The following is a 19,982-nucleotide window of genomic DNA, read 5'->3' on the forward strand; positions in this document are numbered from 1 at the left end:
ACGTGCAGAGGCTGCTGTGCTACAGTCTGTGGCCCAGCTACTGCCCTGGGGTGAACAAATCCCTGTGCAGGTCTGGGGAGGCTCAAGAATATTTGATATTCCCCAGGGCTCTGCAGTTCCCGTTTATGCCATCTCTGGAGAGGGCTCTGACCCTTGTCCCGGAGATCTCTGACCCTTGTCCCGGGATCTCTCCCCCTATCCCAAAGGATCTCTCCCCCTATCCCGGGGATCTCTCCTCCTATCCCGGGATCTCTCCCCCTATCCCGGGATCTCTCCCCCTATCCCAAGGGTCTCTCCCCCTATCCCGGGATCTCTCCCTCTATCCCAAGGGTCTCTCCCCCTATCCCGGAATCTCTCCCCCTATCCCAAGGGTCTCTCCCCCTATCCCGGGATCTCTCCCCCTATCCCGGGATCTCTCCCCCTATCCCGGATCATCCCAAGGATCTCTCCCCCTATCCCAAAGATCTCTCCCCCTATCCCAAGGATCTCTCCCCCTATCCCAAAGATCTCTCCCCCTATCCCAAGGGTCTCTCCCCCTATCCCAAGGATCTCTCCCCCTATCCCGGGATCTCTCCCCCTATCCAGGGATCTCTCCCCCCTATCCCTCCCCTATCCCGGGATCTCTCCCCCTATCCCGGGATCTCTCCCCCTATCCCAGGAGATCCCGCCGCCCTCGGGCCGCGTTGCCGCACAGCGCCCCCTGTCGGTCGGGCCGGGGCCGATCCCGCAGCCCGGGCGCGGTTCCCGCACACGCGGGGTTGGAAACACGCGGGTCGGGCTCTGCCATCCCCAAAGGACGCGCAGACACGGTGACACTTTTCCCAGCTGATAAATGACTAAGGACGTCTCCCAGAATCGCAGCCTTCGGAATTGCTCCGTGGGGCGGGAGAAAGGTAAAACATAGACAACTGTAGACTGCAATTCATTTTCCTCTGGCACCTAGCAGAATTCGAACAGAAAAGCAGTATTTGCTTTTTAAGCCCTACTCTCATCACCCCCATTTCATGCCTTTTTCTTTTTTTTAATTGTCAGGAGCAAGTAATAGTTGCTACATTACACTGAAATGCTCTTTGTCCATGCCAGGGGAATCACCGGCTGCTGTTCACACGGGTTATCAGGGGATATTCCCAGCTGCAGGTTTATAAACTTCTTCAAGAGTCTTCCTCCCAACAGCTGGTCACCAGCTGGCAGTTCCCATTATCACCGTGTTATCTTTTGCCCACCAAACCCCAGGGCAGAGCGGGAGGAAGGCACACAGGTTTGTTAAAACATGCTATGGCATATCTGAATGGACTGTGGGGGGTATGGAAGAAAAGGGCTGCGTAAGAGTAGATCAATTGTATGGACATCAATCAGGTACCAGGAAATTTTGTGTAATAAACAGCTTGAATTTGTTTTTCAATAAACTGTTCAGCACTTGCTTGGTGATGTCCCTCCCCCTGTCCTTGCGGTGATTCGTGCAGTGGATTCTCGGGGTGATCGAGTATCGCGGCGCTGACCCAGCCCCGGGAGCACGGCACAGGGGTGCGAGACACGGCTGCAAAGGGGCCGCACAGAGGCAGAGCTGCTTGGAACAGCTCCCCGTAGGGAGCTTCCCGGGAAGACCTGAAGCTACATCCCAGGACCCTCCCTGGCCCGCTCCCTCCGCGCAGCTCCGGAGCCGGCCGTGACCCGCGAGTGCCGGGCACGGACCGGCCGCTGCCCCCGCCCCGCCCCGCCGCGCGGTCCGGAAGCGGAAGCGGCGCTGCCCCGGTGCCGGCGGGGCCGGCCCGGCCCTTCCGCTTCCCCCCGGCGCGGCGCGGGCGGCGGTGACGGGTCCCGCTCCCGGTCCCTGCGCGGCGCCGAGGGCGGCGCGTCCCGCCCGGCCCATGGACCGGCACAAAGTGAAGCGGCAGCGGCTGGACCGGATCTGCGAAGGTGAGGCGGGGCGGGCGGCCCCGGGCAGCGGCGGGGGAGGCACCGGCCCTGCCCGGGCCCCGCCGCCCGCGGGGGCTGCTGCGGCCTGCGAGAAAGGGGCGGGTGCCAGTGAGCATCGGAGGGGCCGAGAACGTACGAGTTCTGCTCCGTCAAGGAGGAAACAGTATCTGGGCTGCGATGGAGGGGTGGGCACGGTAATGGGGAGGCCTGAAGCGACCTCGTAACTCGTTTCAGGAGCCTGGAGTAAGATAATGCGCTTCTGAGTAGAGCACCTCTATTATCTCATTATTGATAAAACATACTTTATTTTCCTTTATTTAGTGGTGGCAGAGGTGGTTGTATTTTTTACCAGCTTTTTTCCCTGTGTTTGCCTAAGGAGTCTTTCTGCTGTGCCTTTTGCAACCGGACGTGCCTATCTCGTATTGGCTTTTTAGCCACCAGTGCGCTTGTAACAAACGTGGGTAGAGCCCTCCCCCAAATCTTGGTTCGCGAAGCCTAGCCACGATGTTTCCTATTTATGTCTTTTGCTTTGTCTAATGTGTTTCTAAATATTATTAGTGACTTACTGGACTAGCAAAGGAGGGTTCCTGAATTCCTGTCTTTTATGTAATCACTCCTGCTGACTTTCCTAATAGGCATACGGCCTCCTATTGTGAATGGTCCAATGCCAGCACGGCCACTGGTTGCACTCCTGGATGGACGAGATTGTACTGTGGAGATGCCCATCTTGAAGGATGTAGCTACAGTGGCATTTTGTGACGCTCAGTCAACTCAGGAAATCCACGAAAAGGTGGGCAAGAAAATGTGCAAGCATTCAGAAGAACAGCTCTGCCTCCTAGGTAACCAAACCAGATATTGATGTGGACTGGTTTTTGTTATAGGTGCTGAATGAGGCAGTAGGAGCTCTGATGTATCACACCATTACCCTTTCTCGTCAGGATCTGGAGAAATTCAAAGCCCTCAGGGTCATTGTGCGTATTGGCAGTGGCTATGACAACGTTGACATCAAATCTGCTGCAGAATTAGGTATGACAGCACCAGTAGGTGTGTGTTGCACTCACAACTGAATGTGGAGTGGAACACTGTGTGTGTTTTTGTGCTTTATAGCTGAGTGCATTTAAAAACTTTTATGTGAAGATTTGGGGTTGCTCAGTATCAGGCATCTTGAGGAAGCTGACCAATATTGGGACTTGGAAGAAAGATTCTCAGTTCTCACGTTGCTCTGCTGTAGATGTTGGTGTCTTTGTTGTTGTGAGGGATTTAGGAACCTGAATATGGTGTCTAAGTAACTTTTGGTGAGGCAACCTTGGGTTTTTTGTGAGTGTTCATCAAACTGATGTCCGAAAGCTGCCTGTAGATGCTGATGCAGGATAAACTCACTGTAAATGCTTGATGAGTTTTCCTGTTAATTTTGTATCTGCAGGTAGGTTCTGATTCAAAACTTTATTAGTGATCCCTTTAGAGCCCTAGGCATGTGAAGAACCTCTGGACCAGGTGACAAAAAGCTGCTATATCTTAAACACATGGCAGTGAGACTTCTGGACCTTGTAGTCTCCAGGCTGAGATGGATCACTGAACTACCCTGCCCCTTCTTTTTCAAGTTTTTTCAATGTCAGGGATTTGAAACCTTCCTTAATGTAATGCAGGTCAGGTTAAGCTTAAATCAAGTATAGGTATCTGTATATAGAATTGAGACAGGCATTACAGTGTTCAGATCTGTAAGAACAGATGAATTGCAAATAAATGAAGAGTGTGTATTTGGCTAGTGCTTGAACTGAGTCTAAAGAGCCTTCTCATCTGGATGATTCAAGGGAATAGTCTCAAGAGTTCCTGGCAAGGTCCCTGGCTTTCATCCAGCCTTTACATATTTGGGCTGAGTTTGGAACCTGATCTAGTCTCAGGTTTCTCTACTTGCAGTCACCATCCATATCCTGGATTCATTCAGATTCAGAGCTTTCTCGCACTCATTAACCCAAGGTGAAATGAGTCAAACTTCTTTCACCATCAGGCTGTTGCTTGCCGCTTTTGCTTTGGAGCAATAGTATGATGACTCTTATGCATGGCCAGATGTGCTTTCCATGGACAATTAATGGTTATTTTCATGCTTAGCCAGGCCCTTTAATTCATTCTGAGGTGAGATACTGTTCCTTGTGTGTTCTGAATCTTTAGACCAAAGGGCTGTTGTGTGCTTGTGTTTTCTTACATTAGGCATAATATTGCAGGTTAAGACAAATTTGTGTCTAGCTGTGTGACAGATGGATGCATAGGCCTTGTTTAGAGTTGAGTGAGATGGTAACCAGTGAGATTAAGAGAAGTTGGGGTTTCCTGTCACCTCTCCTCACGTCCTCCAAGTTGTCTGTGTGGCATTATGGCACAATTGGAAATGATTTGATAGAGAGGAGTCAAATATCTGGGATTGTCTGGGGCCATTGCTCTTGCAGTTCTCATGGGAAAGCATGGTCTGGGTTAAGTGAAATGTCTCCTCTGAATAGGCTTACAAAACAGTGATGCCTTCAACCATTGCCTAGATTTTACTCCTAGTTTTTAGCTGGGTGGTGGTCTTTTGAGGCAGAAGAGTTGCCTTGGTTTGACAAGTGGCTAAGGTAATGTTTGGGAAGAGACCATTTTCTCATCTGGTTGTTATTTTTATTTCTTGGCTGGTTTGTTGAAGGGTAGCAGCAGTGAAGTGCTATTTTGCCAGCCCTCCTCCTTCCTTTTTTTTTTAAAGTAAATAGACTGCTCAGGAATGACCAGAATTTGATACAGTGTTCCATCTTTCCCTTTTCTGACACTAATTTATGCTTCTAGGACTTCAACTCATTTGCATTACTAATTTACCTGATACTTCTAGCCATGGGTTTTATGGTCCTTGTGGTTGTATGTTATTCTAGAGTAGTGTTGTATTGTTATTTTTAAGCATAACTGCAAATGAATAGAGAGGCTCCTGTGGCTTCTCTCTGCATTTAATGAGTTAGTTACTTATTGTTGCTCCTGGGGAGGCTGATGCTTGCAGTGAGCATCTGGACTGTGATGCATGAAGGAGCTCAGCCATCTGTCTTAATTCTACAGTCTGCCAATTAATCTGTCAGGGGTATCTGTGGACAGAGTGCATCTTTTTGAATGCAGGTCTCCTAAAAGTCAGTTTGCATCACTTGTATGACCCAGTTTTCTCATTTTGACCTGTTTGGGCTTTCTTTTCTGGTGAGTGTGTCCATTAAGTGGATATTTAAAAGGAAGGAGTGGTGTTTCCTGGGGGATTGAAAAGCTGGTTGGTCACATCTGTGTTGTTGTAGAATGAGCTTCTGAAATGAATCCCATGTTTCTCGGCAGTAGTTCCGGAGAACTGAATTATCTTTCAGGATTTGTGCCTAAAAAGCTTTATGTTGGTTCAGCATTGTGATGCTAAAAATCTTATATGACCTCTATGGCTCTGTAGGCATTGCAGTTTGCAACATCCCTTCCTCGTCAGTAGAGGAGACTGCTGACTCCACCCTCTGCCACATCTTGAACCTCTATCGCCGAGTCACTTGGCTCCACCAGGCTCTGCGGGAAGGGAACCGAGCCTCGAGTGTTGAACAGATTCGAGAGGTGGCTGGAGGCGCTGTGCGTATCCGTGGGGAGACTTTGGGCATCATTGGACTGGGTAAGTGATGGCCATTGTTACACTGAAAAGAGAACTCTGGAAATTTTTGGGAACCTAAGAGTGAAAAAAGCGATAATTTTACAGCTGTTCTTTGTGAAACACACTGACTCCTAAGGAATGCTAGTGCCCTATTCTGTCATGCTGGATATCTTCAAGAGTTGGGTGTATGGCATGGGATTGGGGATTCTTTTTTTGATTTCAAGTGGTTAGAATTGGAACATTCATACAGCTCTTCTTGGTGACTGTTTCCCTGTGTGCTGGGCTTTGTATCAGTACAAAGCCTCCTGAAAGCTACCAATTCCTTCTCTAAGTTCTTGTAGTCAGATTATTACTACCTCTGACTCAGGGTCCAGATTTGATTTGGAAACAGAGCTCCTTCTAGACTAAGCTCTATTGCATGGGGAAAGACTAGAATTAGCCACATAGGATCAGCACTGAATAGCCTCCTCCGGATCCCTATGGCAATCCTGGGGGTTTCCAGGGCTGCAGTACCTTGGGCCCTGGCAGTAAACTCCAGTGTAGGCTCCCAGTCTACCTCAGTATCTTGTCTTTAAAGTTTGTTTTACCTTTCCTTGATGATTGTGGGTTTTCTTTTGTGAAGGCCGAGTTGGACAGGCAGTGGCTCTGCGAGCCAAGTCCTTTGGCTTCAACGTGATTTTCTATGATCCCTATCTGCCGGATGGAGTGGAGCGATCCTTGGGTTTACAACGAGTAGGAACCCTGCAGGATCTACTAATGCACAGCGATTGCATCACATTGCACTGCAGCCTGAATGAACATAACCATCACCTCATCAATGACTTCACTATTAAACAGGTGCAGCAGGAGCTTGATTTCCCCCACAGAGCGCTGTGGAAATGAATGCAAACAGAAACTGCTGCTTTCACAGAGGCTGAGAGCGTGTGAATCCTGCTGCCTCTGTTGTGTGCCTCCTGCTGCCTTGGGAGGCTGGGAGCGTGTGGATCCGGGTGCCTGTGCTTTGTGCTGTGTAGAATTTCATGTTAAGAGAAGAACAGGATTGGCTCTTCTTGCCAAGTAATATCATTTATAAAGAATATTTTGGGTGATTCAGTAATTTCAGATTATCTTTAAAATGTGTAATTTACTGTTATTTACTGGTTAGAGCCAGAAGTGGTGTGGCTGGGACTGTGTACCTTTTTTTTACACAACTCTGCCAAAGCTTCTCTGCCCAAGCCCACTGCAAAGTCAGTCTCGGGCTATACTCCACTAGTATATGAATGCTTTCCAGTGCTTTTATGAGAGACATCTGGATGTTGTAGTCCAGTTTTGTATAGCTGGATAATTGATTCATGTCCTCTTTCTTTTTTAATGTAGTAGGATGAATATGGAGTGCAGAACTTGAGAGTTCCACTTTTGCCCTTGGTGTCTTGTGGTTTTGTTTGTTCATTTTTAAAGCAAATTTCTCAAGCATTGCTTGCAGGCATTTCCCCTGTGGTTAGCTTTGCAGTGAGAGCACTCCTAATTCCTGCAGGCCTCATCTAATCACTGCAGACTCCTGCTCATTTCCAGTAGACTTCCCAAGATTCACTTAGCTTCCATGAAAAGTCTCATTCTCAATGCACTTAATATTTTTCTTCTTCCAGATGCGTCAGGGCTGCTTCTTAGTGAACACAGCCCGGGGAGGGCTGGTAGATGAGAAAGCCTTAGCACAAGCCTTGAAAGAGGGGAGAATCAGAGGAACAGCATTGGATGTGCATGAGTCTGAGCCTTTCAGGTAACACTGTACCTGCATGCCTGCTGCTGTCTGGTGATTCACATCACCTAAGCTGGATGATTCTTTAGGGGTTTTTTTGTTATTGGGTTACAGTGATGCCCAAGACGACAGATGGGGTTATCACTTCTGGAGAGAAAATACTTTTTTTTTTTGTTGTTTCCTCCCTCAGTTTTGCTCAGGGGCCCTTAAAAGATGCACCCAATGTTATCTGCACCCCTCACACTGCCTGGTACAGTGAACAGGCTTCCATTGAATCCAGAGAAGACGCAGCTAAAGAGATCCGCAGAGCTATTACAGGTAATGAAGGAGATTGTGTGCTCTGCAGCTGCTGCTGAATTAGTGTTCTTTTAGTTCCCTGCGAGGATTATGCTGCTTGTTCTGAAAACCTGGACTCAGTAACTGGTTTCTGGAATTGGTGTGTAAGTTCATAATTGTATCTTTGCCTTCTGAGAATCTTGTACCTAATGCTGGAATGGCTCTTTCTATCCCTGGGGAAGCCTTTTAACTACATCTTCCAAATCCTTTGCAGTAATTCCTTTGACAGTTAGACTGTTTTTCCTGAAGTAGTACGTGTTGTCTCTTGAAAGGGCGAGGCTTAGCAATTGCAGGTTGTGGTCAATAATTTTCCCAAGATCACAGAAGTGGGAAGGAAGGATCAATTTCTTGTCTACTCCAGAGACCAGGTGCTCAGAGGAGTCTCCCCTGCCCACTGTTATCCTGTGGAGGTAGATGAAAAAGATGTTGCACATTTCCTTTCTGCTCTCCTTTGTAAATGCTGCAGGGAACAAGCTCCCCCCTACCTGTGTCCTGGGTTTTTTTTGTCATTCTTGGTGCTCTTGCAGGTCACATACCCGATGCTTTGAGGAACTGTGTTAATAAGGAGTACTTGCTGTTAGCAGCTCAGTGGTCCAGTATTGATCCTGCAACTGTCCACCCAGAACTCAACGGAGCTGCAGCTTACAGGTGAGATATGTAGGTTGGCCAAGCATATCTTCCTGCTGAAGTAGGCCAACATCCCTCTGCGGGTTTGAGAAGTACTTGTACCTGCAAGCAGGTATGTCTGTGTTCCTACATACTCTGTATATGAGCTCTTAACAGCAGCTCTTCTAAACCTGTACTAGGATTTAACACGTACTTGGTCATATTTAGGTCCAGCTGCATACTAGTCAATTTTTGCAAATCCTTGCAAGACCTGCCCAAGAGATATCTTAATATAAGAAAGTCTGCTGGATGCTCCCCAGAAAGGCATGGAACTTAACATTTAGAACTTGTGCATATCATTAGGGCTGTATAAACAAAGGACAGTTCTTGCCTGTAGCCCAAATGTGGACTATTATTGAGATATTGTCCAGTGGATTTTGTTCAGTGGTCTAAATATAGTGTATTTCAGTTTGTTTATCTGTTACAGACCTGCCAAGTGATTGTGGGCAGGCTGCTTCCCTTCTGTTTTTCTCCCATCTGCAAAGTAGGTAATATATCCTTCCCTTCTATGAGAGATCTACAGAGGTTCAGATATATTTATGAAGGCGGCACAGGGAGGCAGAATGGAAGTAATGGAAAAATAGTTCATTAGCAATTCATGAGTGTTGCTCTCCTGTTTTTCATCTTGCATCTAGCTGTTTTTTTAGTTCAGCTCCTTACTTTTTCTGTCATGGAGCCCAGTGAAGGATAACTGCAGCTTACATTTCTCCTGCTGATGGGGAGGGAATTCCCAGCCCTCCAGGTGCCTTCATACAGTGCCTCACGCTGTTTTCCACTGGAGATAAACTTTGTACCTTTATCCAAATGCTTAGTATGTGACCTGAGACTATCTCTGTGAACAGGTGTCATTTGGCATTAGGATATCACTGCTACTCTTCAGCTCTGGAGACTTTTCCTGTGTTCTATCTCAGAGAATTTTTTAGAAAGAGGGATTTGTATTCAGCAGTTGTCTGAGGGCACGGCTCCTTTCTCCTTGAATAACTGTTGGACAAGCTTGTAACTTCTATGTTTCTATTGGTTTTAGGTTTCCTCCAGGAGTAGTGGGAGTAGCCACCCCTGGGCTACCAGAACCACCAGTAGTGGAAGGGATTGTAGCTCATGGGATTCCTCCTGTTTCTCACTCTGCACCACGTACCCCTTCCCCAGGAGAGACGAGCAAACTGGATGCAGACAGAGAGATTCCTGCTGACCAATAGCAGCGTCTTTCTCTCCTCTCCTTTGGCAGCAGAAAAAAGTAGGAGGTAATCTCCTCCTAGGACCTTCTTTAACACCCTACAGAGACTGTTTCCTGTTCATATGGGACGGGAGAATGCATTTCATTACCGACAAACTTTAGTTCTTGCCTTTTTGTAACCCTTTAGTTATAATCTCTCAATGAATCTTTCTCCTTCTCTGGGGCATGGCAGCAGTGACCTTGCCTCCCCTTGGCTTAATGAATGAGTTTTCCCATATATCTGCTTCAGTTGTCTGTGACAGGGAGCTGTCCTTGTGCACTCGAAAATAGAAGTGAAGCCGCCTGATCAGGGATGGTCCTCAGTGTTCCTGACACCAGACTTCAGTGCACACTTTTCAGTTGTGACTTGTAGCTTTAACTTAATTTGGCTGAACCTCTCTTAAGTGTAGCCATTGGAATATTAGAAAAAATACTAGTGAATTGGAGAAGTTGTGACTACTGTCTTCATTATGCCCTTGATAGAATGCAGCCTAGGCTAAGCTCTGTGTGTTACTTTGCTTGTTTTAATTAATGCTTCCTGTGAGAAGAGACGTAGTGCAAGTACTGCTAGTTCTTGACCACACAAAATTTTCTCTATGCAGTTCTAGGCCTGAAGTTAAAAGTAACAGTCTCAAAGCCAGCCTTGTAAATAATTTGGAAGGGATTAAAATGTCATCAAATGTGTTCTGGTGGCCACCGTGTTGGTGAGGCTTCAGAATAGTTCACCCTGGAGTGTGTAACTTGGAGAAGGCAGGAGAATGCAGAAATGGGAAAAGCTTGCCCTGAGAAACAGCAAGTAGCAATAATGTACAGCTGCAGTTGCTGGTTCCTCACACACAAGTACCTCACAGTCTGTGGCAGTGTTTATCCACAAGGTATCCATCATGCTGGGATTCTAAACTTTATGCTACAGGTTTTTTTTTTTCTTTTTGCATAACTGCATCAGCTAGAGGTGACATCCCACTTGTCTGTGCTGATGGAGAAGGCTTTTGACAGTCAGGAAAAGGTTTTTCACCCAGAGGGTGACTGAGCACTGGAAAAGGCTCCCCAGGGAAGCGGTGGCAGCACCAAGCCTGTCTGAGTTCAAGAAGCGTTTGGCCAACGCTGTCAGGCACTTGGTGGGATTCTTGGAGTCTCCTGCAGGAGGCTCGGCCAGGAGTTGGACTCTGATTCTGATGGGGGCCCTCCAACTCAGCGTATTCCACGATTCTCTGATATCCTGCATCTCTATGGCAGGGTAGGGCATGGCCAGACAGCGGTTTGTTTTACGTAAATAAGCTTTGTGATACTAAAGGAGAATGAACACTCTCAGCTTTTCACCTGAAGCCAAGGCAGGATTGTTGCTGACAAGTCTTTTCCAGTTCACAAACGACTGAATATGAACTGCTTCTTTGTGGGGTGTGGAATCTTCAGAAAAAGAGGTTCCACGGGACAAAATTTTTCTTTAATTCCAAATCTTCTTTTAATTTTATCTTGTTACATTTTAGTTACAGGCTTTCTGTGCACAAGACGTAACAATTTCTGATTGATTTGTTCATGTTGACATATAAAGTAGGTGCTATATGGGAGGCAAAACCCTATGTGTGGGTTTCTCAGCCTCCCTTGATTCTTCTCTCTGTTGTGTGTCCGTGACTGGAAGCTGAACAGATGGGAACAGACTGGAAAAACAACTTGAAGTATGAGGATGAAAATCTTGTTTAGGCTGTTGAGTTTGGGAAGGTGAGGAAAGCTTTCGGAATCAGTAAGTTTTCAGATTTTTTTCCTGGTTTTAAATTTTTCTCCAACACTGCCTTCTATATACTGGCTTACTACTAATACAGTGAAGTGATTCTTTCCTTTCTCCTCCACCCCCCTCACTCCCCCCAGCAATTCAAGAAAGGAAAATAGTCAAGAAGTAAACTTCAGGTGTTTTCTTACAGATTTGACACTTTAACTGTTTAGCATTAGTGAGATGATATTAGTTTTCTAGTGCTGAGTGTCTTTTTTTGATAAGGTATTTGTCTCAGTGAAGGTTCATGGCTTCTGTGTTTTTGTGGATGATGCTGATTCTACTTAAAATTCATATACCTCCTTGGCTGCTCAGGTTTAGCAGATCAGACTGGGACTGGTGGTAGGCACAAGTTACAGGAGAACTTTTTCTGAACAAAAGCCTAGAGCTCAGAAGCCCATTGATTGCAGATGTACCTAAAATAACCAGCAGCACTTTCCTGAATTCTCTAATCTCAAGGAAATCTAGATTTCACAAGCTGCTGGCTCAGAAAACTCTTCTTCTGACAGGCAGGTGTGGAAAAGTTTTCAGAGAGCTCATCTTCTGTCTATTACCACACTAGGGAAGCAGTCTGTCAATAACTACTCTTACTTGCTGCTGAAAATTCCTGCCCTGCTTAGGGGTTCAGGTCTGAGATTTATTTTGTGGTAAGGGGCTTCTAATGATGAGCTCTGAGGATCAGAGTACATTGACCTTGTCTTTTCTAGAGCACAATGCAAGATAGATTTATTTTTTTAAAAGAGGCAATTTATTTTTTTTTTCTTAACTGCAGGTATCTCTGTAGACCAGTCAAATAACTGAGCAGAGGAAGAGTAGAAAGATCTCATTTGGGGGACACTTGAGTTTCTCAGTTCTTATTTGTGGTGGCTAGATACACTGGTGACTAGTAAGCGTAGGAATTAAATAATTGATGTTATAAGGAATATTTCCAGTTATGGGTACTAAGGAGTTGAAGCTGACAGCACTGATAGTGGCTCTGTTCTGTCCAACAACTTGTGATTGGTTTTGAAGGCAATTTTCCCCTTGATTAAAGCCACAGCAGAAAATGTTGATGTAAAACTGAACAGAACTCTTATCCTGTCCTCAAAAAAGGACTCTCTTTGCGCTTATAGGATTACTCTGCCTGTTTGCCATTTGTACCTCTGCTGACAGCCTGAACCTATTATCACCAGACAAAGGCTGTTCTGAACGGAGAGCTCAAAGAAAAATTTACCAGTACTAAAGCACCCTGAGGTCTTCTCCTTTCCCTGAGTGCCAAGTGCTTTGTTAGCACTTTCTGCTGTGTGATACACTGACTTGCAGCTCCCCCTCCCAAGCTTAGTGCAGTATACAGAAGTGGAATGATTTTTTTTTTTTTTTAATGCCTTCCTTCAGAACTAGTGCAGAGCTTTAATCCCAAAGAACAGAAGTCTCCCAGGGTGAGGCAGGAGTGCCCTAGCTGCACTAATCTGCTTACAGGAGGTGCTCACACTGTCCCAAGGTACATTCTGTTTGTCAGGGTCACTGCTGCTGACCAGCTTTTTTTATAGAGGACTCAGAGTTTCAGAAATATATTTTTGTAGACAATGACTAAACTGTGAAACATTGAAATAAAGCATGTAAAGAAAAACTTACAGCACTGTCCTCTGTACAGATGTTTTTCTCACTTCAGTTCTCTCCTGACTCATAAGAAAATGTTTGATTACTTCTTGGATATATTTTAATAAAATTCTCCAAAGAACACGGCTGCTGTCTATGGAAGGGGTGGCCTTAGGTACGATATTGAAGGGGAGGGTTGAGAACCTGTACAGGTGAGCGTCTGCATCAGTCCTGCTTTTCCCAAATAAGAGAAACCACACAGTCGGTCCCTGGATCAGCCACTCTGGCAAATTACTTGCTTTGGATTCTGGAGCATTGACCATCAGACAAGGCCGGGAAGGGTACAGACTGGAGAAGCAGGCATCTTCAGTGCTTAAGGGACACTTTTGGATGGCACCTGATGGTTACTTACCTGACTTCTCACGAGTTGGAATTGTACTGGTTTAGCAGCCATTGAAGTGTGTAATTTAACAGCAGTACCTGTCTTCACCCTTTTACAGTAAAATAGTATTTGAAATTAACACACAGAATTAAGCCATGAAACTTAAGTTTTCTAACTGTAATAGAAGTTGGTGCAACAGAATTAGCAGTTAGCATAGAAAAGTTGTTAAGGATTTCATAAGTTGAAGTTAATTCATGATTTATGGCCTATGCTCCCTGGGTCGATCATTAATGACAGTTAAGAACCCCCTGGTGGATTTTATCACTCTTGGTCTGACTGATGTGTGCCTTTTGAATACCCACCACCGTGCTCAGGAGATGGGAAATGCTGGCCTGCTTTATCATGGCAATGTGAGTCTGAGCTGGTGGAATGGGAGGGGGATATAGGACCACTTGGAATCTTTCACACGATGGTACTATTTCTGCACAAACAGAAACAGATGTAAAACCGCGTCATTTTTCCAGCTGTGGGGTTCTGAAGTATTTTGTGGTGGTTCATGTTGAAAAGGGGCAAGTTTAGGGCAATGTACTATGCTGCATGAGAACTGTTCAAATTTACCAGTTCCTCGTGACAGCTGAATTCATTAAGATTTTGTATCTTAATCACTCCCTAAATACATGCCTTTCCAAAATCTGCCTCACGGGAAAGCAACGCACCCGGCACAGTGCAGTTCCTCATGCCAGCCGCAGGATCCAGCCTCAGACACGGGCACTGGTTCTTCTCTGGGTTTACCTCGAAATTTAGGTTAAAGCTCCTTAATTTCTTCGATAACTCCAGGTTTTGAACTTGGCGTTCGTGAGAGGCCCTGCCGCAGGAAGGCTCCTGCCCGATGACCGGCTGTCTCGGGTTCCCCCTCCCAGCAGCCCCTCACACCGCCCCGGTTCCCGTCCCGGTCCCGTCCCTCACACCGTTCCGCTTCTCTGTCCCGTTTCCCTGTCGCGGAGTCCCTTCACACCGACCCGTTTCCTGCCCCGGTTCTCCTCACACCGCCCCGATCCCTATCCCGTCTCCCTGTCCCATTCCCCCGTCCCGGATCGCTTCACACTGGCCTGTTTCCCTATCCCGGTTCCCCTCACACCGCCTCGTTCCCTGTCCCGGTTCTCCTCACACCGCCCTGGCCCCTGGCCCCGTTCCCGTCCCGGTTCCCCCGTCACACCGTGCCTGTTCTCTGCCCCAGTTGCCCTCTCACAGCCCGGTCCCTATTCCGTTCCCCCGCCCGTTCCCCTCACATCGCCCGGCAGTGTCTCGGTCCCTGTCCCGTTCCCCCGCCCGTTCCCCTCACGCCTCCGATCCCCGTCCCGGCCCCTCTCCCGTTCCTCCGCCTGCTCCTCTCACGCCTCCGGTCCCTGTCCCGTTCCCCTCACACCGCCAGTCCCTGTCCCGGCCCCTGTCCCGTTCCCCCGCCCGCTCCCCTCACGCCTCTGGTCCCTGTCCCGGCCCCTGTCCCGTTCCCCTCACACCGCCAGTCCCTATCCCGGCCCCTGTCCCGTTCCCCCGCCCGCTCCGCTCACGCCGCCGGTCCCGCCCGTCCCGCGCGGGGCGCTGTGGGGCCGGGCGGCCGGCGCGGTGCACGCCGGGACGGCGGCGGGCGGCGCTCGGGCCCAGCGCGGGGCAGGAGCCTCTCGGTGTCTCGGGCGGCGGCGGCCGGAGCGCTCGGGCGGCGGCGGCTCTGCCCGGCGGGGATGGCGGACGCGGCGGCCTCCCCCGTGGGGAAGCGGCTCCTGCTGCTGCTGGCGGCGGGGCCGGGCGAGGGCGAAGCGGCGGGGCCGGAGCCGGGGCCTGCGCTGCCCGCGCGGGCCTGGCGGAGCGGCACCGTGCGGGCCATGAGCGGAGCGGTGCCGCAGGACCTGGCGGTGAGGCCCGGGCGGGGCGGGGGGGGGCGCGGGTCAGGGCTCCCGCGAGTGCCGGGCCGGGGGCGGGCGGTGCCGGCGGCCCGAGCCCTCCGTGCAGCGCCGGACGCGCTCCGGGACGGGCAGCGCCGGGCACGGCCTGCGGCGAGAGCGGCCCGGCAGGTGTGCGAGGGGTCCGGCAGCGCCGGGCCGGGGGCTGGAACTTACACGTGAGACAGACGCGTCCGGGACAGGGATGCTGAGCTGTGCGTAACCTCTCAAGTGTTGGGGTTTGGGTTTGCTTGTTTTGGTTTGGTTTGTTTTTTTTTACCCCCCGGGAAGATGTTAAATATTCTTGATAAGCCTAAATGGTGTATGAAAATATACACTGAGGGCATAATCTTGGTTGAGGATCATCAGCTTAATTCTGTCTCAAGCTGTGGGAATTTGGGCTTTGTATACTGTGTTTAAACACTCTTTAGCATTTCTTTGGTGTATTTCTAGTATGGCTCAGTGAAACGCTTGGGTGGAGATCCCTAAAAAGAGCTTTTGAAAGGTATTGGTATCTTGAAACGTGCTGTTTCCCTTTGCCCCTGTGAGTTCTGTAAGTGATGGTGTGCTTCGGAGGGCTGTACAATGACCCCCGGTAGGGAAAACGAAGTTTTTTGTTTGTGAAGAGTTCTAGTTTTCTTTATGATTGGCTTTTTTTAAAATCAGAAATTAGTTGTTACGATAAGTTCTTTGGGCTTCTTTACAGACTTCCAACTTTGAGAAGTTTCCTTGACATCCTACAGTCTTGATGCTGCTTTGTTTGGCCTTGCTCTAGGGCTGCACCCAGGGCTGTCAGCAGGAAGCAGTGCTGGGTTTGACTTTGCAAAGGGGGCCCAGCACCCTGTGTCTGCAGCTGGGAGCTGTGGTGGTGTGCTCCAGCTTCTGCTCTACCTGTTTAAGGAGGAGGAAAGGAAAACCTGTGCAGAAAGGGGTTTTTGAAAATGTGACAAGTGTTTGAGACTGTCTGAATTGTGAAAATATATAGGGGCTAAGACCCAGCTGGAGAGCTGCTCTTGTACTCTTGTAGCAGACTGCATTGGACACGTGTGTCATCAGTGCTCTTGCATTATGGAGTCATCCACTGCAAATACGAGTATGATGGAACGAATTTTTCATGTGCCTGATCTTAATTACTATTTTGGTGGAAGGACTGGTGAAGTGTTGCTTTTTTTTGTTTGGAGGTTTTTTTGTTTATTGGTTTGGTTTGGTTTTGTTGAGAATCTCTGCTCAGTAAAAGGGAGTCACTTGTTTCCTGGTTAGTCATTGCTGTCCAGCCATGTGACACCTGTTAGACTGCCTTCACAAAGTAAAAATCAACTTCTCTATTTGACAGATAGCATGGGAAGAATAGGGTTTTTTTGATGTGTGAATGCATTACCTTCATTGAGCACTGCAGTTCTCTCCTCAGCTCCTTTCATCAATAACCTCCCACTTAGCACAGTTCCAGTGGTGCAGCTGTCTCTATAGTCTCGAAATCTGTACCAGAACTCTAAAATGTGAACTGTGTAGAATACTTGAGGCAGAATTTAGAGTAATGTGGAACATTTAGTGTTTTCAGGGACCCTTCCATGCTTAATGAACACTGCTGTGACGATGCTAATGATGTACCATCAGAAAAAAAAATCCTTTTTAAACTCATTCTGTTAGAAGTGATGAGTTGGCACCAAGCAGTCAACCACTGCTTAGGAAATACTCATTTAAGGGAAAGTAATAATGTGACTAGGTGTGAAAAAGACTAGGAAAAACATCTTTTCTACTCTTTGGCTTACTTAAGTCTGCGCTTTCTCATACTATCCTGAAAGGATGGTTTCGGTTACCTGTAATCTGATGTAGGGCTTTTAGAAATACAAAACTGCAGTTGAATATTTGCACATTTCTAAGGCAGAAAACTCAGGAGTAAACAAGGGTTTTTTATGTCTTATCCAAGGATTTTTACTGTCTTATCCAAGGTTTTTTTATGTCTTATCCAAGGTTTCTTTATGTCTTGAATTTTTATCTGTTTCTTACAATAATCTGCACATAAGTGAATATATTCTAAAGACATTTTTCCTTATATATGATATGTAGATTCTACAGTCTAACAAAAACATGTGATCTAAAGTGTTTTATTCGTAAGGGATTTAATTGAATAAAGTTGGTATTTAGAAATTGTCTCGATTGTGGAATAAGCTTAATTTATTTCTGAAGTATCACAACCCTGAGTTAATTGTAAATATCAGAGTATTTCAACTAGTTTTTCTAACTAGGTCACATTGAGAAAAAACATCTTCCTGTCTGGAGGCTACGTGTAGTAGATGAGGGATACTGGAACCCTGCAAGACTGGATTTAGGGTTATGTGCCCTTAAGCAGGTTTTGGATGCTACCTGAGAGTCATCTTGACAGTAGGGAAGCACATGGGAAAAATGTGCCTGTCCTGCCTGTTGGGCAGGTGTGTGGAGGTTCTTGCCTGTTGTGCACATGTGTCTGCTGAAGAGTTTCAGTTCTTTCTGGGACTGAATGGGGAACTTGTAGAGGCTTTCAAACTGTAGGGAAAGAGGCGTTTTCAGACTGGGATTCTGTGGAAGTGGTTCACAGCAAGCTGGGGTTGTGAGTCTGGGATATTCAGATTGCTTTCTGTGCCACTGTCCTCTTCATTTCCTTCTGTTCTGCAGAGGTGATCATGTCCCTGGATCATTCTCCCTCCACTTGTATGTCTTGGGGTATTGAAAGAGTGCAAGAGAAGTGACCCCAGGCAGTGGTGTAGGCTTCGACTCACTCCCTAAGTGATGTCTCATATTGCTGCTGTTGAAAGCAGAACACTGGGCTGGATGGGTATTGGTAAGACCAGTAGGCATATATTTAATGCTTCTTGTTGTAAAAGAGATTTTTAAGAACAAACAGAATGTCGAATGTTTTTTCAAATACATCTTTACTTGCTTTGTGATTAAAATACAGTTCTGTGAAGGAGAACTGCAAAAGTAGTGCCTGTACATTTTCTCTGCTTATTCTGGGGTACTTTATTGGTGGCCTAAATACACAGTACTGTGAATCCTTGTTATGGCACAGGTTTGTTTGGTTTTTTTTCTGAAGACCTTTCTGTCTTCCCATGTGTGCAAGATAGACATCCACACTGAAAAATATGCATTCATGTGGTAAGGAATGTCTTCTGTAGTTCCACTGATGACTTCTCTCAGGGCTTGATAGGGTCATGAGATATTCTCTAACTATTGTGCTACTGAAATGGAAGGAGCAGGGATGATATGGGGGGGAATGGAATGGAATACCTCTACATTTGTAGCTTGTATAAGTTTATGTGATTTATAGAAGAAAAGATCTTGACTTCTTTGGCAGTGTAATTGCAGTAGAGGAAACTCACTGTGACTTGCAACATGCTCAAAGGCTCTTAGCAGATCTGAGGTGGTTTTCAAGGTATAGATGAGGAGTGGGGTCGAGGCTCAAGCTAAAGAGCCTTCCCAGTCCTGTGCCATCTCAGGTGTCCAGTGTTGTGCTCACTGAATAGTGAGGGAGGGCAGATGGTGGCTGTGGGAGGGACTGCTGGGACTGATCTCAGCACTGGTGTTATCAAGGCTGGCAGTAGGACTGGGAGGTGAAGAGCTGTTCCTCCAAAATGCAGGTAATGGAGAGGTAACTAACAAAATTTGTGTGGCAGTGGTTGAAAGAGGTTTATTAGCTGGTACATGTTTGGCTAAACCCCTTGCACAGTTGTCCTTATGCAGCACTAGTTCCATGTTTGCTGAATACTTTCTCACCCTGCTGTCTTCCATGTTTCTGTTCATCTCTGAGAGACTCCACATTCCTGTCTTGTTGCTTTTTTCCCCCTCCACTGTACACGTGCAGGAGTTTCAGTTGTACTGCTTTATTCCCGGGAGTTATGGAAGTGCCCACTTCACTCACTGTGCCTGCATGGCTTTTATACAGTGTTTCTGATATTTTAGGAAATGTCACACTACTGAACATGTGCTACACTGATCTGGATGTGTGCAGCAATTTCAATACATTTTAAATCTGTCTTGTACAAAGGAAGTATATTTGGGAAGTTTGTGGAGAAATATGGAAGCTCTAAAAAAAGTAAGCCCATGGGAGTCTGTGACCCCATGGTAACCCTGTGCTGGAGCAGGCTCCTGGCAGGACCTGTGGATCCATGGAGAGAGGAGGCCACGTTGGAGCAGGTTTAGTGGCTGGACTTGTGTCCCCATGGGTGACACACTGGAGCAGTTTGTGAAGAACTGCAGCCCGTGGAAAGGACTCATGTTGGAGAAGATCATGGAGCACATGTGGAACATGTCTCCTGTGGGACAGAGCCCACACTGGAGCAAGGGAAGGACTCCTCTCCCCGAGGAGGAAGCAGTGACACAAACAATGAACTGACTACAGTCCCCGTTCCCATCTCCTTGTGCTGCTGGAAGGGTGGGAGAAAGGTGTTTTTAAGATTTGAGTTTACTTGTCATTATCCTGCTCTGGTTTTGATTGGTACTAAATTCAGTTAATATCCCCAAGTCAGGTCTGTTTTGCCCCTGTTGGTAATCAGTGAGAATCTCATCCTGCCCTTATCTCAACTCATGAGCCTTTTTGTACGTTTTCCCTTCTCTGTCCAGTTGAGGAAGGGAGTGATAGAGCAGCTTTGGGTACCTGGTGTCCAGCCAGGGTCAAACCACAGTGTTTTACATTTGTGTCAGTGAAAGAGCAGGTGCACTGGGCAAGGTCAGAGGTCCACCTAGTCCCCACCTCTGTCCTGTCCAGCCTTGCACTGGTCAGATGTGGATGTCCTTAGGCAACCAGATGTGGAAGGGTGAAAATTGTTGAGCCTTCTGTCAATATGCTGCC

The 19,982-nt window shown here is 47.3% G+C and overlaps 2 protein-coding genes and 1 long non-coding RNA gene across 3 annotated transcripts in view; 2 read left to right on the top strand and 1 right to left on the bottom strand.

Annotated features, from left to right (window-relative positions):
* Positions 1 to 1,779: 1,779 nt before the first annotated feature.
* On the top strand, positions 1,780 to 12,977 carry LOC113986657 (C-terminal-binding protein 2). The gene is made up of 9 exons (XM_027718540.2): positions 1,780 to 1,917; positions 2,553 to 2,707; positions 2,799 to 2,943; positions 5,354 to 5,560; positions 6,162 to 6,376; positions 7,165 to 7,295; positions 7,465 to 7,592; positions 8,138 to 8,258; positions 9,301 to 12,977. Exons 1-9 carry the CDS (start codon positions 1,869 to 1,871, stop codon positions 9,470 to 9,472), a joined length of 1,323 nt encoding a protein of 440 aa, XP_027574341.1. The 5' UTR covers positions 1,780 to 1,868; the 3' UTR covers positions 9,473 to 12,977.
* LOC113986659 lies at positions 12,792 to 14,509 on the bottom strand. The gene is made up of 2 exons (XR_003540252.2): positions 13,934 to 14,509; positions 12,792 to 13,326 (listed from the first exon to the last, which is right to left on the bottom strand). It is a non-coding gene; the product is annotated as an uncharacterized LOC113986659 (long non-coding RNA).
* Positions 14,510 to 14,959: 450 nt separating this feature from the next.
* KDM3B (lysine demethylase 3B) overlaps positions 14,960 to 19,982 on the top strand; it is a 46,722-nt gene continuing 41,699 nt past the window's right edge. Inside the window, exon 1 of the mRNA XM_027718576.2 lies at positions 14,960 to 15,130. Coding sequence (XP_027574377.1) covers positions 14,960 to 15,130 — 171 coding nt within the window. The remainder of the gene's footprint in view (positions 15,131 to 19,982) is intronic.

The sequence above is a fragment of the Pipra filicauda genome, unplaced genomic scaffold (genome assembly GCF_003945595.2).
Source record: "Pipra filicauda isolate LSUMZ 115617 unplaced genomic scaffold, ASM394559v2 scaffold3_size10097308_pilon, whole genome shotgun sequence".
Taxonomy (NCBI): Eukaryota; Metazoa; Chordata; class Aves; order Passeriformes; family Pipridae; genus Pipra; species Pipra filicauda.

Coding starts and splice junctions, on each gene's coding strand:
- LOC113986657 (XM_027718540.2), top strand. CDS start 1,869: ATGGACCGGCACAAAGTGAAGCGGCAGCGGCTGGACCGGATCTGCGAA. Junction 5,561..6,161: donor TTTGGGCATCATTGGACTGG/GTAAGTGATGGC, acceptor TCTTTTGTGAAG/GCCGAGTTGGACAGGCAGTG. Junction 8,259..9,300: donor AACGGAGCTGCAGCTTACAG/GTGAGATATGTA, acceptor TATTGGTTTTAG/GTTTCCTCCAGGAGTAGTGG.